General features: G+C 55.8%; 1 protein-coding gene across 3 annotated transcripts; it reads left to right on the top strand.

Annotated features, from left to right (window-relative positions):
• The first annotated feature begins 12,280 nt into the window (after nt 1-12,280).
• MAD2L2 (mitotic arrest deficient 2 like 2) lies at nt 12,281-25,048 on the top strand. Of its 3 annotated transcripts, none has more exons than XM_069479354.1 (9): nt 12,281-12,427; nt 19,968-20,019; nt 20,106-20,224; nt 22,217-22,288; nt 22,819-22,919; nt 23,692-23,786; nt 24,111-24,184; nt 24,668-24,760; nt 24,987-25,048. In XM_069479354.1, exons 2-9 carry the CDS (start codon nt 19,980-19,982, stop codon nt 25,026-25,028), a joined length of 636 nt encoding a protein of 211 aa, XP_069335455.1. In that variant the 5' UTR covers nt 12,281-12,427; nt 19,968-19,979; the 3' UTR covers nt 25,029-25,048. The 3 variants fall into 3 exon arrangements, with proteins under 3 accessions (XP_069335455.1, XP_069335452.1, XP_069335451.1); XM_069479351.1 differs by lacking the exon at nt 12,281-12,427 and adding an exon at nt 19,466-19,517; XM_069479350.1 differs by lacking the exon at nt 12,281-12,427 and adding an exon at nt 19,480-19,535.
• Nucleotides 25,049-25,570: the final 522 nt, after the last annotated feature.

Here is a 25,570-nt window from a genome sequence, read left to right as displayed (position 1 = left end):
CTGCTCCTCCCTGCAAGAGAAGCAGCTCTATGAGGGGCAGCGCCGCAGCCGCTTCTCTGCCACCCACTGCCAGTCCCCTCACTCTTGTTATTATAGCTCAGTCTTGCTCCTCCCCCACAGTCCCCTCCCTGGGGACACTGGGCAATGCCTGGGGACATTTTTTAGCTGTCAAACCTGGGGATGCCCCTGGCATCTAGAGGGTGGAGGGCCGGGATGCTGCTAAACACCCTACAATGCACGGGGCAGCCCCCGACAGCAAAGTCACCTGTCCCGAAGGACAACAGTGCTGAGGTTGAGAACCCCTGTCCTAAATCGTTTAAGCAGCATCCGGGTTCCAGATTAGCCTAGAACTCCTCTCTCTGCACAAACCCCTGCCCTTTGCCAAGTCCCCTGGAACAGAGCCGAGTCCCTCAGAGCGCAGAAATACGCCTCTAGTCCCTGAGACTTGACTCGAAGCCTAAATTCACACAAATGGAATCACAGCGTCTGAGCACATGCTGTAGGCAGCAATTGTAGGAATTGTGTTACGTGCTGTGTGAGCTGATGTCACTTAGCCCTGTCAACAACCCTCTGAAATGGCTCCTGTCATTTCCCCATTTTTCTGAAGCAGAATTAAGGCTCAAGGAGGGGAAGTCACACCTGTTAAGCAGCCTGTGTCGTTCCTGTCCCACTCCATCCTTGCCCCTTGCCTTCTGCTCCCACAGTGAGCGCTGAGGCCCCAGGATGTTCTGACTCCGTCCCTGCCAGGGCTGAGGGGCCTTGGGGATGGCTCTGCAGGCTTGGCTCTGCGCCCTGTGGGGTGGGGTGAGCAGCCCTACCCCCCTCATGACAGTCCCCTCTCCCTGCCCCAGCAGTGGAGCCTCCTGGGGGACCCGGTGTGTTCCCTTCAGCCAGAGGAGGAAGCAGCGCTGGGGGCGGTGGGCGTGTCTGTCTCACTCTGGAGATGCCCCCTCCCCCCCCCGCCCACACCCCCTCCCTCCCACCCCTCCACTGCACCTGCCTCGCTGAGTCCAGACAGGCTGACACCAGGTTAGCCGAGCTGATTGAGTTTTTATAGCATCCTCAGACCTCCGAGTATTCCACTGGGCTCACAAAGGTGCTTACGCCACAGTTTCTTTGTGATTTGTGGCCATATGATTGCCCGGGCCTGCGAAACGCCCTGATTTCCGGCATCTCTCCCTCTGCCAGGCTCAGCCCAGCCCAGCCCAGGCTCCCCTTAGCCGACCAGCTGGAGTGAAGTTGGGGAGGGCAGGGAGGATGCCCCCCAGGGAGGGGAGGGAGGAAACACCTCCCCCTGCCTCGTGGGGTCTGCGCCCACTGGGCTCTACCCTGCTCTGCCCATACCCCGGCCCCCCGGAGTCTGGGCCCCGGCCTGCACCGCCCCTGGCTCGGCTCTCCCTGGGCCATGCGCTGAGACAATGAGGGGATTTCTCGTTTTCTGTCTCGTCCCTGATCACAGGGTCCGCCTGAAGATCCTGGGTGAGGCTTGTTGAGGGGTGCGGGACACTGGGATGGACGTGTTGTGACAACCCTGTCTCCCCGTTGCACACGCATCCATTGCTAAGACTGCAGGCCCTGCAGCCCTGCCTGTGAGCTTCTGCACAGCCCGCTCCGAATTCCTGAGGCAGCCTGGCGGGAGGAGAGGCCCATGGTAAAGGCCTGTCAGTCAAGCATTGTTTGGCTCAGAGGGACTCCTCAAGCCTGTTTCAGGGCCAGTGGCAGATCCGGGGCTACTCTCCAGGCTGGCATTTAGCCTGAAGGGAGCCAGACGTCCTCTCTGCTCCCCTGTGGCTGGACAGGCTCCATGTCCAATGCTGTCTACGTCCAAGACCTGGCCCTGTCTTTCTGTCCTGCAGGGCCGGTGAGAGCCTGGGCGAAGCCCACAGAGCACGCCCCAGACAGGGAAGCTTCGGGACGTTGGCCCATAAATGGAATCCCCTCCCCCCTCATCCTGGGCGTCAAGAACAATGTGGCAGACAACCCAGAAAGTGCAGGCAAGAGAGGTGGGCAGCCCCTTGGGCAGCTTGCTGTCCCCGGGGACATACAGAAGGCTGTCAGTGACGCTCAGAGACAGCTTCTGTGTGTGGTGACCAGCCTGGGTGCTGGTCTTGGAGGACAGCTCCTTCCCCGCAGAACTGGAGACGCAGCCCCCCTGCTCCAACACCCCCAGGCAGCACGATCCCACCCAGGCTCGCCATCTTCCCAAGCTCCGTTGCCAAGCCGCTATCTGGCTGTGGTCTGTTCACTGTACACAGGAACCCCCTGCTCAGCGCCATCTCTCTGCACACCCCATGAGTCACACAAGCAGCCAGCCCGGGGCAGAGGAGGCAGGGACTTCAGTGCAGCGCCAACGTACCCAGTAGCGCCAGACCTGCCCCCACTGCTGCCACGTTGCTCTGACCATACCTGCTCAAAACTGTCCATGGCTCCCTAGGGCCTTCCCGTTTAACCACAGACTCCTCAGTTTGGCACTCAAGACCTTGAATAATGTGGCCCAGACAGAACCCGACAGCCATGACTTCTACTTTCTCCCCTCACAGCCAACAGCCCAGAAACTGTTCCCTGGGCTTGAAACACATCCTATCCTTCCAGTTTCTCTGTTCTCGCTTCAGCTGTGCCCTCTGCCTGGAACAGCCTCTCCCCTCCACCCATCTCTCTCCATCCAAATCCTGCCCATCCTTTGGGATCATCCCAAATGTTCCCTCCTCCAGGAAGCCTTGTGCAGTCCCCCAACTCGATGTGCTTCCCCGGGTCCTGCCACACAGCTTTGTCCAGCTCCTGAAGGCCTCTTGTGTCATTCTGTGCTGGGACTATCAGCTTTTAAGTCCCCGACTAGAGTGGATGCTGCTAAGGGATCTGCCCCAGTCTTCCCTGCACACAACAGGCGCTGATACCCATGGATCGGAATGGAAATGGATGGAGCACAATCGAATTTGTACCTGAGCAGAAGATCATGATAGATCCCCAGGATGTGTGAGAGAATGTGAGTGTGTGTGCGTGTGTGTGCGTGTGTGTGTGTGTGTGTGTGTGAGCTGGAGTAGGGGCCGGGGGAAGACTGCATGGACCACCCCCTCCAAGCCCAAGGGTCTGTACACAGATCTTGGCACAGCTCAGCAGCCGAGATGCCAACCTGGCAGAGAGCCATTCAGGAAACGTGGGCTGCTACAGAAGTCGTGCCAAGGATCCACGGCGATGAAAGGCTCCAATCCATTTCTGTCACTTTGGAAGCCAGTTGGAGGTTGTGTCACAAAGCACCAGGCATCCGGGGGGAGGGGGAGGCAGCGCCCCTTTCCTCCCCGTCAGTCCTGGGTGGTTCTGCCCAGGCTTGTTCACAAAGCCGCGCTCTGGGCTGGGCCTAATGCCCCCAGACTGGCCAGGCCAGAGTCGCCCTGGACAAGTTGTTGAGGGACATCAGGAACATCTGCAACCCAGAGACGGCCCTTCACAGGGAAGTCTGATAGCGAATCGTTAAAAACAAGATGAAACAAAAGCAATCTAACTGTAATAGCAGGAGCCCAGGCTCCAGCGTGTGTTTTGTCCACGTCGTGTTTCTCCTCTCAACCGCCCTGCGCGTCAGGTAGAGCTCGCCACGTTTTTAAAATGAGGAAACTGAGGCTGGGGTGGGGCGGTAAGCCACAAACCCAGGATGACACAACTGGTAAGTGGGGAAGCCGACCGCAGGCCCGGGTCCTCCCAGCGCCCGGCGCACATGGGACATAGTCTCTGCCCCCATCGCCGGCGGGGTCACCTGCCTCCCCCACAACCGCTGCCCGTTGCTGTGAGAGGCATCTTGATCCTTGCGTGTGGTCAGGGCCCAGGAGGCCCTGGCAGCTGGGAAAGGACATGAGGAGGGAGGGGTAAGGGGCTTATCTCCTGCCCCATCCTACGGGGAGACGGGAGAGCAGCGCTGCCGGGGCTATCTCAGTCCAGGAGGCAGGGAAGCAGCGTCTGTGCCAACGAAGGCAATTAATCAAGCTTGGAGCCTGCTTTGATTCCTGAGCCCCTCCCTGCCAACAGCCCTGCATATGGGGGCCAGGAGACGTGGGGGGCTCCTGCCCCACCCGTCTGGCAGACAACTGTGGAGCTCAGCCGCCAGGCTTGTCGGGACAGCTGTAGGGCCAGAAATCCCACCCGCTGCAGGGCGGGTTGCGGGGAGCAAGTGGAGGAGGGAGGGGCGCTGGCCGGGGAGGGTCCGATGGGAACGCTGGGTCAGGGATATCAGTGATGCTCAGATGGCGCTCAGGGATGACAACCACCCACCCAGGGACCTCCAGCCCATCCCCCTCCCTCCCTTACCCCAGTCTGCTCCTCATGTGCCAACGTGACAAATTTGAGCCACTGTATTTGGCAGAGATGTTTCAGGGGCTCTGTAAGCATCTGATTCTAACTTCATTTTTCAACCATATATTTTAAACTATTTTGAAAACTGTAGCAAAAATAACAGACACTCTCAAATGTGTTCTCTACCCAATTTTAACACGGGCGCAGCCCTATCCTAACTTGGGCTTCTGGTTCACTGAAGAGTATTCCAGGGATGCAAGGTGAGCAGTCTGAAAAAAGAACTGCTGCCATTTGCAACGATTTAATTGCACGCTCCAGGATTTTCTGAACGTGAAAAATCGAAGCCAGTTAGAAACTCAGCCTCATATCCATGAGTGTAACTGACACCCATTGCATTATTTCATATCATATAAAGACAGCTTCTTTTTTTTTTCTCATTGGTTTACTTTAAAATAAGTAAATAGCTGGGTGCAGTGGCTCACGCCTGTAATCCCAGCACTTTGGGAGGCCGAGGTGGAAGGATTGCTTGAGTCCCAGAGTTCAAGACCAGCCTGGGTAACATAGGGAGACCCTGTCTCTAAAAAAAAATTTAAAAATAAAAATAAATTAAAATAAATAAATATTGTAAATTGAGGCATAACAGTGGTTGCACAGAATGCGTGTAGAGAGGCTGAAGAGGGTCAGTCTGCTTATGAGTAGGGCTTAAAGCTGTGTCTGCATAAAACAGAGGAAATTTTGATTTGGGGGAAGAATTAATTGGTGGTGGTGGGGTGCTACGCTGCTTATAAAACACAGTTTTTGTTGGTTTTGCATACTGGGGTTGTGGGTTAGATTTCATCTGGGAAAAGATTTGCACTGCTCAAACATATTTATTTTTGGCATGTGGTAGGGGAGGAGGACCCCTGGACCGTTGGGTTAGGTGGTCTCAGAGGCCCTGTCTGCCAGGGAAGCCTGGGAATTTAGGGTCCACGATGAGAAGACTCCTCCATCTGTCTATCTGTCCAACTGCCAGCCCCTATGGGGAGGGGTGACAGATAATATCCTGTAGGGTCTAGGCTGAGCCTCCAGGCACTAGGGACATGTACTGAGCTAGCATGGATTCAGGGGAAATATTTGTGAATATTAAAAGACAAACCACAACACAACAATAATAACCAATTCCTGGGCCAGCCGTCCCCCTCACTGGCCCTCAGAGGGGCCCTGCCTTGCTCTCTGTCCATCCCTAACTCCAGCTGGCCCTTGGGTACAGGTGAGACCCTTACTGGCTCAGCTGATGGGAGGGGCACCCTGAGATCAACCAGCACAGGGCCTCTTTGGGGAGATTGGGGCACTTCCATCTTTCAAGGGCTCTTCAGAAAGGGATGCAAGTTGCTGGAGTAGGGGGGCTGGACGGGGAGGGGTCCCGATTCCTGCCTCTCCCCTGGCAGCTCAGTGCTGAAATGCCCCTCTCCATGGAAACACTCCAACCCTTCTGGGCTCACAAGGAACCTGAAGGCAGCCACCCTCTGTTAAACCTGGGCAGGAAGGGACGCTGAGCCCTGAGAGGCCAGGAGACATCTGCAGGGAAATCCTGTTCTGAGAGCACCAGCTGGGGGAGAACATGCCAAACTCACGCCAGCACCCTGACTCACGCTGGGACTCTCCGGGAGGCCAAGAGCTGGTCTCGGGCCCAGGTGACGAGCCCTCCCTGCTCTGCTCATGGGGAAGCGGGGCTGGGACTTGCAGGCCAGCTGGGCCACAGCCGGGCAGCTCACAGCTTCCCCTCCAGGGACCCTGGGCACCAAGCGCTGACCTCTGTCCTCAGAGCAGCAGCCTCAGGCACCTTGGCCTCTGTGTGGGTGGCCCCTCTGGTCACAAAACTCTCCCTACGGTCCCTGCCGTGTTTTGTGTCACCGAAACAGCCTCCTATGCTGCTGTTCCCTCTGTCCTTGCCTGCCACCAAAATATTCTCCCCTTCCTGACACTCCCAGCCTGAGAGCCCTGGAGGTCCAGGGCAGCGACTGTATCCCCAGTAGTGCTCAGGACAGATGTTGTTGGATGCAGGAATCATCTCGGCTCCTATGTCTCCATATTTCCATGAAGATTTTAAGATCACTTTGACTTGGCATTGATCTGCCCGACTTTTCCCTCTGGCTCCTCCTCACCCATGCGGACACTTCCTGGAATGGCTGGGATGGGAGAATGGAGGGGCAGTCCCCAGGCCCCGTCTGCTCTTAGGACAGTGTGGCCTCCCTGAGATCAGCCCATCTTGGAGCTCCTGGCCCCTCTTGTCTTCTTTGGAGGGAGCTGGAAAATGGGTAATTTTGCTTGTTCAATCAAAATAGTCACATCCTACATGAGAGTCGGGGAGGGATGGGATTGATTCTAAATCCATTCCGGGGCTGGGCTCTTTCCCAGGCAATTTGGGATCAGACTTTGTCCTTCTAACCCCTTTTCCAATTGCACTTCTTCACGAGTCTTACTTTCCTTGTCTGAGAAATGGGATGATTAGCCTGCTGTGAGATTTGACTCCTGTGTGGGGTGTGTGGGTGCTGGGGTTCTGGGTGCGCATGCGCCTGGCAGTGCAGGTGGGGTGGAGGGCAGGGAGGGAGAGCTTGGTGGTAGGCTGCCCTGCTGGGTGCCCACTGGCATATTGGTGCCTCGACAGTCCTGGGCTAGTTGCTACCCATTTCCCTGCCTGCCTGTGGCTCTGCACCCCTCAAAGTGCCACCTGGCCAATGGGAAGGGGCCTCAGAGCAGCCGGAGCCCCGCCTGCCCCTCCACAGGCCTTTCTCAGGCACAGACGCTGCCCCTGACCTGCTGAGCGCTCCAGCGAGAGTGAAACCAGCTGTCTGCCACCGGCTGAGCCCTGCTAGGTGCAGGACCAGGATGTCCTGCAAGGGAACTTGCTCCAGTCTGATGGCAGAGACCCGGCTTCTGCTCCTGGAAACCGCCAGTCTGATGGGGGACACACAGCCCTGGCTCATGGTGATATGAGGGCTCCAGGTGACGCCCGGGAGGACTCCTAGGTTGATGAGAGACACAGGTCCTGCCCTCAGGGTGCTCTCAGTCTAAGCGAGAAGCAGCCCCTGCCCAAAGGAAGCCCCCAGTCTAATGGGGGAGCCAGAGTCAGTGCCCTCAGGGATTTCCCAGTCTGACAGGAGAGACACAGCTCTGGCCTTGGGACATTCTCACAACACGGAGCTTCTAATCTGCCGGCAAAGACACATCCTGCCACCAGGTGTCCCCACCGACAGGGGAGACACAGTCCTGGTGAGAGGGGACAGGTCTATTACACACAGATAACCCATTGAGCTGAGCCACGGCAGAACCTCCACCGAGCAGTGTGGACAGAGCTACATGACTTGGGCAAGTCTCTGAGCCTCAGTTTCCTCTCTTGTAAAATGCGGTGGTTGTGAAGATTAGGGGAGGTGAAGGTATATAGAGTGAGTGGGACGGCCCTGGTGTGTGTGTGTGCGTGTGTGTATCCGTGTGTGTGTCTGTGTGTGTCTATGTGTGTGGGGGAGTGAGGGCGAATAATCAAGAGTTGTCATCATGGAGAGGGGAAAGAGGGGGCGTACAGTGGCTGGGCTGGGGTGGGGTGGTGGGTTGAGGGGTTTTCTGGAAGCATTTGTGCATCTGCGCCTGCGTGTGCAAAGGGGCAGGCACAGGTGGCCGTCCTCTGTCCTCTGCGGGGTGATCGATGGTGAGGCAGGACAGGCCCAGGCCAGCCTGGAGGGGACCGTTATCTTAGCGAATGAGGCGTGGCTGCCCCGCAGGGGCGGCTCCATCTGCTTTTATTGTTTCCAACAGCAGCCTTGGGATTTGTGCCTCCCAGCAGGCCTCACACCTTAAGAAACCTGTATAGGGGTTTTGGGGGGCTCTTCAGAGGCCCCACCCACCCAGAGGCTTCCAGCTTTGTGCCCCCCTCCCTCAGCACCCCCCACCCACCTTCTGAGCTTGAGTCCTTCCTCCTGCTGGATTACAGGTACTCACCACCCCTCTTCCTCCATACTCCCCAAACTTCATTATCTTGGTGCCCAGACAATCTAACATCATTTGCCATTTGGTCAGACCCATCACTTCATCTTCAAGTGACAAAATGCCTGCTTTCAGGCTCTGGCAGAGGCCTTCATGCAGTGGAAAGACACCTGGAGCCAGACAAGCCTGGGCATGAATCCTGGCTCTAGCACTTAATAGCTGTGTGACCCCAGGCAAGTTAATTAACCTCTCTGAGCTTCAACTCCACATCTGAAAAATTAATATGTTTGTTTCAGTATCATCTATTGGGCATCCACTATTCTAGGCCAAGAGTTTTATATAAGTTATCTCATTTGGCCTTTTTAAGTGGATATTTTTCAGACGATAATAGCAACAATGGCTACATAGGAATATCAGAATGAAGATTTGAGGGACCTGGCCAAGGTCACACAGCAGAGCAAGTGGTGGCGCTGGCATCTGAACCCACAGCCATCTGACTCACATGGCTTTGACCACTTCACATGCTACCGTTCAGTAACCAACACCAGTGCGCCTGCTGTGATTCTCAGGGTGGGTGATCTGCTAGGCCCAGCCCAGAGCCTGGCACAGAGCGAATACCTAAAACCCATAAATCCTACAGTGAGTTCAGCCCAGCTGCTCTGGATTCTGGCAGGGACCTCATGTGACATTACCATGCACCCCATCAAGGGATGTGTACCAGGTGGTCAGTGACAGTCCATGGTGTTGGAGAGTGGGGGGTTGCCAAAGCTGGGACCTGAGGGGGCAGGGGCTCTAAAGGCAAGGACTCAGCCACCTCCCATGAGTCTCCTTGGGAATCAGTGGCCACAGTGGCTCACCCTTGAGAGGAAGGGCCAGAGCAGGACAAGCAGAGAGGGTCAGGAGAGCAAGAGAGAGGCAGGTACCCCCTGAATGGGCCAGAACAGGGACGTTCATATGACCCAACTGCCCGGGAACATGTCCAGGACCCCTCCTTGAAGGGACCTCCTGATCTTCCCAGGCTGTGGGGTCGGGGAGGCCAGGGTGCAATCCCTGCTCCATCACATTCCCGGTCAGACAAGCGAAGGGGTCCCTCCAGATCACAGAGCTGCTAGGCAACCAGCTGGGATTCCAGCCCACTGCATGACTCAGGCGAGGCACTTTCTCTGTTCTCAGCTGCTGGCCCTATAAGCATGCAGAGAGCATCCTCTTCTTCCAGGGTGGGGCAGAGCCCTGTACCACAGGAGTTTCTGGGCAGCTTACTCCCTCCTACCCCAACTCCCAGCCAGAGCCCACTGCTCCACTGCCAACTCTGCCCTGGCCTAGCCAGCAGGACCCAGCAGAACTCAGAGAGAAGCTGTGGCTTGCAATTTTCTGCTCATTCCTGTCTCTTTGACCAAGGATGCCATTCAGTATAACACCTACTGTGTGCCAGGCACTGGACCACAATTGGAAAGAGACCAGCCCCCACCCAGGGAGGAGCAGACGATTCCAGATACAGATCATGCCATGCAGATCATGAGAGACAGGGAAGCATAGGAGAGCAGGGGGGCTTCCCACAGGAGGGGACATCTGACCTGGGTCTGCAAGGATGGGCGGGCTTGGATAGAACTAGGCAAGAGAGACATTTCAGATGAAAGGGAGAGCCCTATCAAAAGCTCAGAGGAAGACAAGCCATGGATATGATCAGCTCTTCATGGTGGCTGAGACCTGGGGTGCAGAGGGGACTCAGGATAGGGCTGGGCCTGGCAGAGGTCTTTGCAGGTAACTCACTGGCCACAGGGAGCCACTGAGGGGCTTTGGGTTGGGGAGAGGGGATGGATTGAATGAGTGGAGGGAGGAAGCAGAGGGGGTACTATCATTTTCACGTGGGTGAGAGGCAAGGCAAATCTGAGCAAGGTTCCTAGGGGTGGCAGGAGCTGCTGAGCCGGCTTTCCTGGGGAGACAGAGGGCAGAGATGGTGGGAGGACCAGGGTTGCCAAAGCAGGGCAGGTCTGCTAGGCAGGATCATGAGCAGGAGACTGGATGGGGTGTGTGCGGGGGGCAGTCCCATTCTTGCCTCGAAAGAGAAAGGCTCCAGTTGTCAGCACTGGCTGTGGTTGAAACAAAAACTCAGCCCGGGGAGCCCAAAACCCGCCAGCCAGAAGGTCTCCCTCTTCCAAAGTTGCCCTCATTAAGCCACTCAGCCTGCATCACGCTGGGTTCCTGGGGTGGTGTGCCACCTGTTACGAAGACCTAGACGGGGGCTGGGGTAATCACACAGCAGGTCCAGGGGCCAGCAAGACAATCCCCCCGGGAAAAGGATGCTGCTCGTGGCTAGTGCCATTATAAAAGAAATCGGTGCAAGGCAGAGGTTCAGAGTTAGGGATGAGTCACACGGAGGCTTCCCGATGGATGGCCAGCTGTTGGCAACACCGACATGGCCACACTAATCTCATTTTGGAAGAAGTGCCCCCCTTCACGCTGATTGTTTTAACTGATTTTAGGACAAGCAGGGGGCGGGAGAGAGAGAGAGAGAGAGAGAAGGGAGCTTGTAAGGATGTAAATGCCTGTCTGGGTAGGAAGTGACAGGCAATGGCATGGGGAGGGAACCGTGGTTGGTTACTCTGAAGTGTCCTAAGCCTGGAATTTGTGATCCATTTCTGTGGACCCCTTATCCCCACCCACCCAGGCACTGCAGACTCCCCTCCCCTCCCCCACCCGGGGTGTGAACCAGCGCGAGCTCCATCCCACACGCTTTTCTCACTGTTTCCGCACACATCCCCATAGGTAGGGATTAGCAGTGTCCCCGTTTTAGGACGGAAACACTGAGGCTCAGAGAGGTGCATTCTTTTGTTCAAGATCACTCCCAGAGCCCCTGTCCCCACGACCGCAGAGGGATGGTACTGAACCGGTTCCGGACACCTGGCGTGTCACCAGGCTGGGAGGTGGGCAGCGTGAAGGAGTATACCGGGCGGGGGGATCACCTGACCGAGGGGAAGGCCGATGGAAGACTTGGCGGGAAGCGCAGGTGCTCCCCTAAGGCGGCTGAGACCCTCGGGGAGGCTGAGACCCTCGGGGAGCGGAGGGGAAAAGCCAGCGGTGGGGAGAGGGATCATGAGTGGGAGCCCAGAGGAGAGAGGCCAGAGCCGTCGGGGTTGCAGGGTGGGTACTGGCCCAGAGGGGAGGGCGCGAGTTCGCACCCGGAGCCCTCAGCGCCCCCCTCACACCTTAGCCCCTGGGCGGCCTCCAAAGGGGCAGGAGGGCACTCCACCAGCTCTGCCCGGGGCGCAGGGAGTCTTCGAGGCTTCTTCCAATGGTGGCGGACGGGGGTCCCCAGCCTGAGAGACCACACGGAGACTCAGAGACAGAGAGACAAAGAGAGATCGGGTCCCAGAGGGAGAAAGCTAGTGCCAGGGAGGAGAGTGAGCGAGAGCCGGACCCCGAGTGGGCGGCGAGGGCGCGCGCGAGGCGGAGTGTCAGAGCGCGGAAAAGTGAGCGTCCAGCGGCAGGTGGGCGGACGGGGAGGCCGGGAGCAGAGCCAGGAGCCGAGGGCAGACGCGGGGAGGAGCGGAGGCGGCGGACGGACTGGCTCACCGACCGACCGACAGGTCCGAGGGCGGAGAAGGAAGCAGCGTCCTCACCTCCAACCCCAGTCCCCAGCGCGCCCCGCCCCTGAGAGCGCCAGGTAGCCCACCTTTGTCCGGGCGCGCAGCCAGGTGCGGCGGAGGGCGGGGCCGGGGGCGGGCCGAGGCCGTGCCTTACCTGTCCGGCCGGCGGGGCGGGGGCCGAGGGGCGTGAGGCTGAGCGCCTGCGGGAGCCGAGCGCAGCCGAGGGCAGAGCCGCGGAGCCGGGACAGCGCAGAGAGGTGCGCGGGCGGCAGGAGGATGTGCCCAGGCTTAGCGGGGCTGGAAGGAAGCGGGAGGGGGCGGGCTGGAGGGGAGGGGGCGGGAGCGCGGGGAGGGGACGGAGGAGGGGCGGCGGGCGGCGGGCAGCGGGCTCCACAGCCCCCCGCCGAGGGGCAGCCCCGGGCCGCCCGCGCGCTCCCGGCCAGCTAGCCCTCGCCAGCTGCGTTCGGCGTTCCGGGCCCGCTCCCCAGAGGCCTAGCCGCCGCCACCGCGAAGGCGCGGGGCAGACAAAGGAGGCAGACAAAGGCGGGCGCAGCCCAGCGGCCGTGCTGGCACCGGGCGAGGCGGGCCCATTCCTCCCGGTGCGTAAGAGCCGCCTCGGCGCGGCCCAGGGCGCGTGGGACGGGAGGGGCGCCGACAGCGGTGGCGCATTTGGAGCCGCCCCGCGGGGAGCGGGCTACAAAGGGCCGCGGCTGGGGGTCCCTGGCGGACCCCAACAATGGATCGAGGCTGCGCGCTCAGCTGCGGCAGCGTCTGGCCGGGCAGGGGCCAGCCGGTCCCCAAAAGGATTATTCCGCCTAGGCTGTCAAATGGGACGGAAGAAATGCCCAGGGCGGAGGAGGCGCGACGGGGAGCGGCGGCGCCTTTGTAGTCTCCGAAAGTGCGCGCGAGAGGGCTGGGGTTGGGTGTGCGGGGTTCTCAGAGAGGTCGCTCTGGGATGCGGGATACTGGGGCTCTTCAAAGCGCTACCATTTCACCTGGGTCTCTGACGGCGCACCTGTGCCCCCTTCTTGGTAGGGAAGGGAGAAAGACAACCCCTCCAACACACACAGACACACAGACACACACACACACACGCACACACGCACTCACGCACACAAGATCCGCCTCTCGCCACGACCAGCTTGAAGCTCCTCAGCCCGGCCCAACCCGGACAAAGCCAGCGCTCGGGCCGGCTCATCCATCACCACGCGGGGCGCCGTGTCCTGACGACCCCGGGAGTCCGAGAATGCTGGGTTATGGGTCCCGCGGCCCCCATAACTCATGACCGGGCCAGTGGGGCCGCCGGCGCTGCAGAGATCAAAGAGCGATGGGGCGGGACTGCGGCACGTGGGAAGCAGCAGTCTCGCCTGGCGCCCAGAGCTCGCCAGGTGGCTTCCATTTCCACTGTTTCGTTTTTTTCTTTCTCCAGAGTGTGGCAAATTGTGGCTTAGCGTTTTTTAAGAGCACTGGTCTGCCCTCAGGCTAGATGCCTGTGCTCCTCCTCTGATGCCATCCCCCATGGCCTGGGGCAAGCTGCCTAACCTCTTTGAGCTCATCATCATAGCTAACTCTCAGGGTTCAAGGATGAAATACAGTGGCCTGGGTAAGGGGATAACGTTCCTGGCCCACAGGAAATGGTCCAGAAAAATTAGCTGCCAGTGTTATTGTAATATTATTAGCCTGATAGGTGCCAGGATGGGTGGGTGAAAGGACTGAGCTGTTTATTTACTGGAAGGTTGAGTCACCCATCCCATAAATGCCTGTTGAACACCTACTATGTGCCAGCACCTGCGATACAGTAGTAAACCACCTGGAGGAGAATCCCTGCTCTCATGGAGCTTGCATTCCAGAGAAGGAGACGGAACATAAACAAATATATATGTCAGGTGGTAATTGGTGCTATGGAGAAAAATAACGAGAGAAAAATAGGAAAAAAATTAAGGAGAGAAGGGATGAAGGGAAGAGGTTTTGTTTTCTGTGAGGTTGTTAGTAAAGACCTCTTTGGTAAGGCAGTTTTTTTTTTTAGGAAAGAAAGTGAGGTAATGAACCGTGGTGGGGCTGTGGGGAGAAGAGTGATGCAGTCAGAGCCAGTGCAAAGGTCCTGGGGCAGGAGCATGCTTGGTGCTTGGTGTGTTTTAGGAAGAAGAGGGAGGCTGGAACAGAGGGAGGTGAGGTCAGAGGGGGAGCTGGGATGTGATCCTGCAAAGGCCAGAGGAAGGACTTTTGCTGTTGAATCATTGGGGGGTGGTGAGCAGAGCAGAGACATGATCTGACTTAGGTTTTAGCAGATTCACTGATTCTGTTAAGAACAGATTGCTGTGGGGCAAAGGTGAAAGGAAGACCAGTTAGAAACTGTGGCAGAGAAGAGGTGGTGGTGGCTTGAGCCTGGGAGGGGGTTAGTGGGTATGATTTTCTTCTTCATCCTGGCATTCTTGAGCCAGAAGCAAAACATTGGAGACTGAGCCAGAAGCAAAACATTCAAAGCTGCTGCCCTGGCTGGTCCCTGGCTGGGCGAGCTTTTGATATGCTTGGACTCTGTTCTCTGGGTATTCCCAGAGTGATGATGTAGGAAAAGGTGGATGTTAGGAGAGGCCTGGACCATCCAGGTTATGGTGACTTTGGGCCTCAGTTCCCCCATCTGTAAAATGCTGTACTTTATTGGCCAAAGTGGACCCCAATATCCATCAGCTGATGAGTGGATAAACAAATGCAGTATATCCATATAAGGAAATACTATTTGCCTATAAAAAGGAATGAAGTACCAATATATGACCCAACCTGGATGAACTTTGAAAACATATGCTAAGTGAAACAAGCCAGACATAAAAGACCATATATTGCATGATTACATTTATATGAAATGTTCAGAATAGGCAAGTCCATAGAAACAGAGAGTAGATTAGTGGTTGCCAGGGGATGGGGGAAAGTTGGCAGTAACTGCTAAGGGCCATGGGGTTTTCTTTTTGGAGTGATGAAAATGTTCCAGAATTATATAGTGGTGATTGATGCACCACTTTGTGACTATAGTAAAAACCACTGAGTTGCGCACAGTAAAAAGCTGAACTTTATGGTTTGTGAATTATATCTCAGTAAAGAAGTTGTTTCTTTTTTAAAAGTGGTGGTTGAGCTGGATCAGCTGGTGATCCACGATGGCTTCAAAGGATGTGGAAACTCCTGAAACTGTGAGACATTTAGTGTCTCTGTGCATTTCCCTAGGTAGACGCTCCATGTTTAAGAATAGATTATCATTAAGGTCTCCCTGACCAATGAGGGGTCAGGAACACGGAGAAGTCAGCAGAACCCCACAGAGGGGATGACACGTGGGGGCTTTGCTCTGGCTGAAGTGTTGGAAGCCACCCGTGTTACTGGCCTACGGTCAGGGCTCTGGCTTGGGTCCAGGTCAGCAGTGGACCCCACGATCTGGGACAGCTTTGCAGGTCAGGACTCATACCAGAAGGCCAGATGAGGGAGGAGAGGAGCTGTCTGTTGGCTGAAGCCCCTTGTTTTTAGGCATCTCATGCCCTGAGGATGCTTGTCCTCTCTAGGGCACCTTAGGGGTTGCCTGCTGCCTTGGGAAATGGCAATGGGGAGGGGGGTGCAGCTAAGGATGGTTTGGATAGGGTTTTGAAAAGCATAATGGCTTATCCACAGTGTTTGCTCTGGGGGCTTAAATGGTGTGTATAGATCTTTAATATCATTGTCACATCAGCCATTAATTGAGCATTTATGTGCCAGGCATTGTACACTTTATATTTTTACAAAATAGTGTCATTTACTCTTTGCTCAACCCTATGGAGTTGGAACTACAATTATCCCATTTTACAGATGAGCAAACTGAGGTTTAGAGAGAGAAGGGCCACAAAGCTGGTTAAGGAGCAGTGTTGAGGAGACAAGGAGCAGATTGGACACATGAGCAGGCCTGGTGGGTGTGTGGGGCACCATAGGGAACATTCCACAAGCCTTCCTTTGTTTTTGAAAACAGCTCTTCTCTGCACACCACCACCTAAGCCCAAGCACTGAAATCATGTCTCTACTCCTCATCCAGACTAAGTTGGGATTCAAGTCAGGCAAGTGGTAATGAGGCCCTGTTCTCCGGCACTTCATTCCTCTGTCATTCTTTCATCCACTCATTTAACACACACATTGAGAACTTGAATTTGGCCAGGCACTGGATGAGGTGCTGACTTGAAGAATGAATGAGGCTGGGTCCCTGTTCAGGGGCATTCCAACTGGCTGGGTCCCTGAACATCAGGATATCTATCAGAGGGATTGTCACCAGGCTATATGTGGCTCACTATATGTGTCCCCACCCCAGCCATGTGTTTGGTGTCCTGGGAACCTTAGGCAGGGGTAGGATAGATGATCTGTCCTGTGATCAGGCTGGTGGGGATGGGAGGGGGCTTTGGGAGCATCTTAGGGACCTGGACACCTGGGCACTTCATTGCCTGTTTTACCCAGTTCGCTCCTTGTATGTTGGTTCAGCAAACCCCAGGACTCCTCCTGTGCCCCTGCAGGTCTCAGTCTTTACTGGGCTGGTGCTCACACTATCTGCAGCTTCTCAGTTTCCATTTAATCGTCTCTTGGGAGTGATTTTCTCTCCATCCCCATTGCAGGTCCTCAGGGACCTGCTCCAGTTGGCAAATAAGCTCTCTCTCCTCCTAAACATCCATCCTTCCCTCCCAGCCGCCTTCCTACATATTGTCATTATGGTGAAAAATATGCAAATAACTTTGAAAAACAGTCTCCCAGCAAATAGGTTTTCAAAATGTAATAAATTAACCCCATAATGTAATCTGGATCCCATGACCATCCATCATGCTGATGCGATTAAGATATGAAAAACCAGATGCTGTGGAGCCCCATGGATAGATGAGTCTCCACAGAGCTCCCCCGATGGCCCCATGCTGACTCAGGCCCTGCCTCATCCCCAGCTTCTTGGCCCCCATGGGACCTGAGGCCATTAGAGGTTTAGGGAACATCTGTCTAGCCTGTTCATTTCACAAATGAGGAGACTTAAGCCTTTTTGGGGTTAGGGGTCAGATCAGTTTGGATCCTTCCTCATCTGCCTCCCAGCCAACCTGTTTGTGACGGGCTCTGAGTCCAAGACCCCAAACCCAGACATTTTTATCCATGGGTTTCTAGGTGACAAGGTGGGTACCCCAGTGTCAAAGGCTGTCCTTCCAAGCCAGGCACGATGGCTCATGCTTGTAATCCTAGCACTCTGGGAGGCCGAGGCGGGAGGATTGCTTGAGGTCAGGAGTTCGAGACCAGCCTGAGCAAGAGCGAGACCCTGCCTCTACTAAAAATAGAAAGAAATTATCTGGACAGCTAAAAATATATATAGAAAAAATTAGCCAGGCATGGTGGCACATGCCTGTAGTCCCAGCTACTTGGGAGGCTGAGGCAGAAGGATTGGTTAAGCCCAGGAGTTTGAGGTTGCTGTGAGCTAGGCTGACACCACGGCACTCTAGCCTGGGCAACAGAGTGAGACTCTGTCTCAAAAAACAAACAAACAAACAAAAAAAAAGCTGTCCTTCCTCATAGGAAAAATGAGGATTGGATTTCTGTGCTCCAAGGTTTCTCTGAAATTCTTAGCTCTGTATGTCAGGAGACCTGTGGGTGGCTTGTACTGTGTCTTCTCAGGACAGAGGGCTGGGGCTGGGGGCCATGTATGTGCCTCACACTGTGTCCTGGAGGCCACCCCACAGGAGTAGCTGGGCTCTGAGCCTCCTCACCCCAGGCCCCGGTCCAAAGACCCCTTTTACAAGACTGCTACTGCCTACAGCCAAGGAAAAACTGCTCTAGCAGCCTCCAGAAAGAAGGACCCTCAATTTCCCCAAGTTACCAAACATGTCGAACAATCAAACCTCCAGGAGCCAGGGGACACTGTCTACAAGCCGGTGAGCGGCTCAGCTGGCTGTGTGGGGAATGGCATGATGGGGGCAGGGTCCCCGTGTCTTGAGAAGGGTTGCTGTGCTCAAAACGTGCTGCCAGGTCCATCAATTCCTGAAACAAAATCACCCATCCCTTTGGGTCAAGCATGGCAATTTTACAAAATGCAGATATTCTCTGCGAACAGCCCAAACTTCTGTGGTGATCCCCACACCTTCCTGGGCATCCGGGCCCCTGGGGAGCTTGTTAAAGGGCGAGTGCCCTGCTGTGCACCCCGACTCTATCTGGTAGGTCAGGCAGCTGTGTGTTTAATAGGCTCCCCGGGGATTCCAATGCAGGTTTCCTAGGGCTGCATTTGGAGAAATGCTCTGCTGACATTCCTGACTTAATCAGCCAGGTTACTTATTTTCTTCCTGTCAGATGTGTGTAAATGCAGGTTTGAGGCTTCTGGTGGTGGTGGTGGCAGGGTGCAGGTCTCCAATACTGAGCTGTAAACGGTAAACATGCCTGGCTGGATCTGTGTACAGATGGACAGGACTCCTAACAAGCTCTTATGTCCCTGGAGGTCAGAGACAAAGTCCCCTTGGCTTCTGGTCCTAACTTGTCACAAATAACTGTGGCCACTTCTGTGACCTTAGTTTTCCCATTTGTAAAATAAGGGGGCTGTAAAGTAAGTTGAAGCCCTGGTATCAGGATAGGCGTTAGAGCTGGGTTTGTATTTCAACTGTGTGATTTTGGTGAATTGGGGAACATCTCTGGGTCTATTTAACCATCTATAAAATGGGGCTGTAAAATGGATACTTAGCTCCTGGGGTTAACGAGGGAATTAAAGAAATCAGTGTTTGACACATAAGTGCTCGATCATGTTGGTAATTATTTTAATATTAATATCATCATCATCTCTGAGGGCCCTTTCAGCTCTCCCAGACTGAGTCCATGCCTGGGGCGCTCGGGAGCAGTAAAGCACCTCCGCGTCCCCCCTACTTCCCCGCCCCCCAAGCTGTGATATTTGGCAGATTACTTGTCCCTTTTGAACCTCATTTGGCTCATTTGTAAAAAGGAGATGATCACAGTGACTGCCGCATGGAGTTATTCTGAGATAACCCACGGACACACTTAGCTCAGGCTGGAACTCAATAAAGGTCAGCTATTGTGATGAAGGTTGGGCAGTCTCACCAGGCTGCATTTAGGTTCGGGGTGGGGGTGGGGGTGGGGCGGGGGCAGCCCCAGTGCACCTGCGTCCTCCTGTCCCCGCCCCCGAGCCAGCGGATGCGTCCGCGGTTGGGCAGCTGTCGGGTAGGCGACTCGGCGATAGCAGAAGACGCGGCTGCCCTTAGTCCCCCAGCTGTGCCCTGCACCTGGCCCTCGCCAGCAACCCCTACCCGCCCGCTTCCGGCGCCTGCTAAAGTAAGAGAAAGGCCCTTGAATGGAAAAGACGTAGCGATCAGAACCCAAGTGGAGCCCTAAATTGTGCTTTTTGCCTCATCCGAAGTGGAAGGGAGGCTGCGCGGCGTTTTCCGCCCACTCCCCAGCCCGGCCGTCTCGGCGCACGGAGGCCGCCCCCGCCCCCTGCCTGGCCCCGCCCCCGGCAGCCGCTCGCCCCGCCCCCGCGCTCCGGAGCCGCCTAGTGCGAGGCCCAGGCTGGGCAGCTCGGGGAAGAGGGCGTGGCTTGAGGCGGGCGCTAGGACCCGTCGGAGCGCCGCCGACGTCACCGAGCGGCGCCGCGGGTTGAGCGGGAGGCGCGAGCGGTGCAGTGGGTGGCTCCCCGTGCCCGGGCCGGGGCCCGAACCGGGGCAGGTACCGAGGTTGCAGAAGGTACCGGGGAGGAGGAGGAGAGGGAGAGATTCCCGCCGCGTGGCGGGGAACCCAGCCGGGCAGGAGGCGGAGTCTTATCCCAACCTAGCTTCGCTTTCCGGGTGTCCTGCTTTACGCTCGCGGCCCTGCGCATCCCGCTGTTTCCCTCCGCGTCTGCGGCCCTGTCCTTTTTGTGGGCACACAGGTCTTTCCTAACCCGCCAAGACAGCGGGGCGAGGGGACACTGGGGGGCCAATGGGCAGAGGCTGGTCAGCGCGCCGCTGATGCCCCCAGGTTATGACGCCAGCGTGGGGGGTCCTTCCCAGCTGCCCTGTGTGTGGCTGTCCTGTCCCATCCCCCCAAGACGGAAGGGAAGGGAGGGGCGGTGGAAGTAGGCGGGCCCTGCAGCTCCTGGGCCTTTGGAACTACCCCCTACTTTGTTCCACCTCCCAGGTAGCAGGAAGGATGACTACGCTCACGCGACAGGACCTCAACTTTGGCCAGGGTAGGGAGGCTGGACCTCTGGGCCTGGGAGGAGGGGTGGCCTGGGCCCGTGGACTTCCCTGAGCGCGCCGGGTTGTGCTTCTGCAGTGGTGGCCGACGTGCTCTGCGAGTTCCTGGAGGTGGCTGTGCACCTGATCCTCTATGTGCGCGAGGTCTACCCGGTGGGCATTTTCCAGAAGCGCAAGAAGTACAATGTGCCGGTCCAGGTGAGCCTCCCAGGTGGGGCTGGGGCCACGGGTCGTCTCCGAACCACAGAGTGGTAGAAAGTGGATTATTGAGAACTTTTCCACTTTTAGGTCCAGTCCACCCTCGGCCTGCCCTTGCCTTCCAGTTTTGAAGTGTTTTTTACTATCCCCTCAGAAGGGAATTCCCCTGGCCAGAAGTCAGGGACCCGATCCTCGATTATAGTTGCCGTGGGGGCATGGTGGTATTTTGAAAGAGCTCCTGAAACTGGTGAACCATGGTGTGGAGAGGGAATTTCTGAAAACCTCCAGCACCTTCTCCCTCTTGCCATTCACCCTAAACTCTAATGGGCTGTTGAAGGTAGAAAGGCAAAGGCAGGCAGTAAACATGCCTCTGCTGTATCTCCGGTCCCTAGAAGTGCCTGTCCCTTGGCAGGCACTCAGTAAACATAAGAATAATTGAGGGCCGGGCGCGGTGGCTCACGCCTGTAATCCTAACACTCTGGGAGGCCAAGGCCCGGAGGATTGCTTGAGCTCAGGAGTTTGAGACCAGCCTGAGCAAGAGCAAGACCCCCTCTCTACTAAAAATAGAAAGAAATTAGCCAAACAACTAAAAATAGAAAAAATTAGGCGGGCATGGTGGTGCATGCCTGTAGTCCCAGCCACCCAGGAGGGTGAGGCAGGAGGATCGCTTGAGCCCAGGAGTTTGAGGTTGCTGTGAGCTAGGCTGACGCCACGGCACTCTAGCCCGGGGAACAGAGTGAGACTCTGTCTCAAAAAAAAAAAAAAAAAAGAATAATTGACCAATTACTGGCAGATAGTAGAAGGTTAAAAGATATACATATGGTCCCCAGCTTACAATGGTTCAACTTAGATGATTTTCAACTTTATGATGGTTCGAAAGTGATGCTCGTTCGGTAGAAACTGTACTTTGCATACCTGTATTGCCATTCTGTTTTCCACTTTCAGTACAGTATTTAATAAATTCAGTAAATTACATGACATATTCAACACCTTATTATAAAAATAGGCTTTGTGTTAGATGATTTTGCCCAACTGTAGGTAATGTAAGTGTTCTGAGCACATTTAAGGCAGGTTCAGATAAGCTATGATGTAGGTTAGGTATATTAAATACATTTTTGACTTAGGTTATTTGATGAGTTTATCAGGACATAATCCCATAGTAAGTCAAGGAGCATCTGTACGGGGGAAAAAGAAAAAAGAATCAACACTTACTGAACACCCACTGTGTACTAGATACTTAATTCATTTAATCCTCACTTGATGAGATCTTCACAGATGAAATAATTGAAGCTCAGAGAAGTAATTTGCCTAAGACCAGTTCTTAACTTGTGAAATCTGATTAAATTTCTGGATCCATTCTCTGGAAAAGTGCCCATATGCACAAAGACACACAACTCGGCCCAGGGCGGGTGGATTGTTTGAGCTCAGGAGTTTGAGACCAGCCTGAGCAAGAGCGAGACCCTGTCTCTACTTAAAATAGAAAGAAATTATATGGACAACTAAAAATATATATAGAAAAAATTAGCCAGGCATGGTGGTGCATGCCTGTAGTCCCAGCTACTCGGGAGGCTGAGGCAGGAGGATCACTTGAGCCCAGGAGTTTGAGGTTGCTGTGAACTAGGCTGACGCCACGGCACTCTAGCCTGGGCAACAGAGTGAGACTCTGTCTCAAAAAAAAAAAAAAAAAAAAAGACACAAAACTCTGTACAATTTTAGGGACTTCTCAGACTCTGGAGGAGTCCATGGACCCCACATTAGGAACCCCTAATCCTATATTAAATGCTAGTGTTGAGATTGAATTCTTGTCCTCTAATTTCTCTTTCTCCACGGGTAAATTCACAGTTCTTACCCAAGTGGTCTCTTGGGTAGAGAGCCCCAGGGAGCTGCTGGACTCTGTCTAAAGGCAGGTGGGGTCTTGGGCTCCTGGAGGGGTGTTGGGTGGTATCCACATCTGTGCTTTGGGCCTCACCAGCCACGTGGGGTTGTGTGCAGATGTCCTGCCACCCGGAGCTGAATCAGTACATCCAGGACACACTGCACTGCGTCAAGCCGCTCCTGGAGAAGGTGAGGAGGCACCAAGCCCTTCCAGCCACCTCACCCCCAATCTGTCCCTCCATGTTCATAGGCGTAGCTCCAGGATGGGGAGTCCATGACGGGTCCCCATGGCTCTAACATCCAGAAGCCTGTTTCCTGCACTCTGTAGACCACCCCCACCCAGGGACAGGTCCCAAGGCATATGTTCTGGGTACCTTGGGCCTGGGAGCCTGGGTTAGTGGAGATGGCTCTGAGTAGGGGCTGCCTGGAGGGTTCTGGGTTCTGCCCCCAACCCTGAAAGTTCTGTCTGGGCTTCCTCCTCCTATCTTGCCTAGTCTCAGACTTCCCAAGACCCCCATGGGTCCCAGGCATCCTCTCTCAACCTGTATCACTCACATCCGAGGGTGCCAACTTGACCTCAAACCTGCTCTCTGGGCTCTCAGGGACCTGAGCAGTGAGCAGGGCTGTGGGTACACACTTACTCATCCCTCCTTGGGCAGGGAGGGGTTGAGGTGGGTGGGGTGTCCAGCTCTGCAGTGGGGGGATTCCTGTCCTTGCAGAATGATGTGGAGAAAGTGGTGGTGGTAATTTTGGATAAAGAGCACCGCCCAGTGGAGAAATTCGTCTTTGAGATCACCCAGCCTCCGCTGCTATCGATCAGGTGAGCTGCCTGTCCCCCCTCTGCCTGCTAGCTGATGTGAGGTCCATCTCTAGCAATACATGCCCCCCGTCCCCACCTCTTTAAGACAGTCCCTGAATAACTTGGTAAGGTCTGAGAGGAGAGAGGGCAAGATGTGCCAACCTGCCAAGGGTTCACCCGGTTAGTGGCTGAGGCAAAACCGTGCACTGGCTTCTGTGGACAGTACACAGGTTACACAGATACCACCCTGGGTCACACCTGGAAAATCACAGCATCGGTGAATGGCACCTCATTTTATAGATGGAGAAACCAAGGTTTAGAGACATGACGTGAACTACCCAGGGTTGCCTGAGTGGTGGCAGAGCCCAGGACACAGACCTAGTTTCCTGACTTCTCAGTCAAATGTCCAGTCCACAGTCAACTAGAAGTTGACCTTGGGCACAAGGGTTAGCTGGTCAACTGCATGCTTCCTCCAGTGAGGTCAAGACACTAGAATCTGGCACCAGCCTGTGCTACTGGCTGTGTGGCCTCAGACAAGCCCTTGCCCCTCTGGACTTGGTGTCCTTGTTGTCCAGCCTGGTTGCACATTCTGCCTTTATTTGGAGTGGGGCCGGGCATGGGTTGTAAACTCCGATGACATTAACAGTGTGGACTATATAGGGAGCCAGGCCCTAGAAGCCAACACTCAGAGGCACTGGAGGGGCTCTGGACCCCAGGTCTGCATCCAGGGCTGGGTGCTGCTCCTGGTGGTGGGAGGGCGGGCACCCTGTGATGGGAGACCTCTCACTCCCAGCTCAGACTCCCTGTTGTCTCACGTGGAGCAGCTGCTCCGAGCCTTCATCCTGAAGATCAGTGTGTGCGACGCCGTCCTGGACCACAATCCCCCAGGTGTGCCCACTCCCCTCCCCTCTTCCCTTGCCATTTCCATGGTTACCTGGGGTTGGTCTGTGTTCTCAGGTCCCCGTTTGGCTGTCTGAGCCTCGACTCTTCCTTCCTGCCCTTCAGAACCCCTCTGAGAGTCATCTCCTCCAGGAAGCTTCCCTGATTGACTCTACCTGGCCTTAATCTCCCTGCTGACTGTCCCTTTTCTTAGCATTTGCTTTACACTCTGCTCTGGAGCGGGGGCTGCTGAGCCAGTGAGGGAGGTGGGAAGAGGCTGGGCCCAGCGGCAAGCACCAGGTGGCCCAGCTCCACCCACCTCTTGCTCCCCAGGCTGTACCTTCACAGTCCTGGTGCACACGAGAGAAGCTGCCACTCGCAACATGGAGAAGATCCAGGTCATCAAGGTGAAAAGAGACTGGGCTGGGGGGCGGGCAGGGAGGCCGCTGGGAGGCTCTGAAGACATGATGCCACAGTTCTGGGAAGGCAGGGGCGTTGCCTGTGGCCAAGGCCTGGCACCCAGCGGGTTCTCGTGTGTTAACTGTATGGCCACACGCTTGGCCATTATTCCATCTGGGCACTCAGCTGAGAGCAGCACAGATCGAGCCTCATGCTGGGGACACTGGCTCATCCTGGCTCTTCTGAAGGGGGGGTTCTCCAGGGAGGGAGTCCTGGCCCACTAGTTTCAGAGTTGGCGCTTGGGACTTGTTAAGTCATGTGGGTTCTGGAGACTCAACCTGTCCCGCCAGCAGCTCCCTAGTGATACTGATGCTCCCTCAAGTCAGAGGCCCACCTCCCCCCACCCCCCCCACCTGGAGGGGGAGGGGCAGCAAAGTGAGGGCAGGCCAGGGTCCAGCCCTTTCCATCCCTCACCTTGGTCCCCTCCCCAGGACTTCCCCTGGATCCTGGCGGATGAGCAGGATGTCCACATGCATGACCCCCGGCTGATACCCCTAAAAACCATGACATCAGACATTTTAAAGGTGAGCTGCATGGGGACCGCAGAACCTTTATTTAGAGGATGCTTAGGAGGTGAGGCTGGTGCTGAGGCCTTGCCAGGGAGCTTGCAGATCAAGGCTTGGGGGCGAGGACTAAGGAACGCCTGGTGTAAGGCTTTTCCCATCTCTCCCCTTTCCCTTAACCTTGCTGGGCCCAGGGTAGGTGCCCTGGCTGGCTGGCTCACCATGGCTGTTTGTTTCTGTCCCTTAGATGCAGCTCTACGTGGAAGAGCGAGCTCATAAAAGCAGCTGAGGATGCACCTGCCACCCCACTGATGCTAGAACTGTCAGACTTTGGGGGCCCCCAGCCTAGGGCAGCGCTGCAGGGTCACCCTTATTCCAAGTGCTCTTATTGCCTCTATGTAAGGACCACCCGCCCTCCAGCCCAGGGCTGCTCAGGTCAGGTTGCCTTCATGGAGGAAGCCTCCCCCAGGGCCGTGAAAGATGCTGGGACCTTGATTCCTCAGCCTCCTGGGGTCCAGCCGGCCAACACTGTCTGTCTCAGATACTGTGCTGTGAGTTGTTTCAATAAAGGGGCCCCAAGGGCTGGGCTGAGCTGGGCTGTCACTAACTGGAGCAGGAGGGAGAGGTGTGGCCACATTAACCTGGGGGAGGGGCTGCTTCTCTACCAAAGTACCACAGACCCCTTCCCCAACCTGGAAACCCAACCCAGGCTGGCTTTACTGAAAACGTTTATTATGACAAAACATCAGAGCTCTGGTACCACGAGCTGGCGGGCTTGCCCAAGGCTGAAAGTGGGGCAAGGTGCTGGCTCCTGGGACAGGGTGCCTCACT

The sequence above is a fragment of the Eulemur rufifrons genome, chromosome 8, assembly GCF_041146395.1.
Source record: "Eulemur rufifrons isolate Redbay chromosome 8, OSU_ERuf_1, whole genome shotgun sequence".
Classification (NCBI taxonomy): Eukaryota; Metazoa; Chordata; class Mammalia; order Primates; family Lemuridae; genus Eulemur; species Eulemur rufifrons.
Note: the sequence above shows the minus strand (reverse complement) of the source record. Positions and strands in the feature narration are given on the sequence as shown.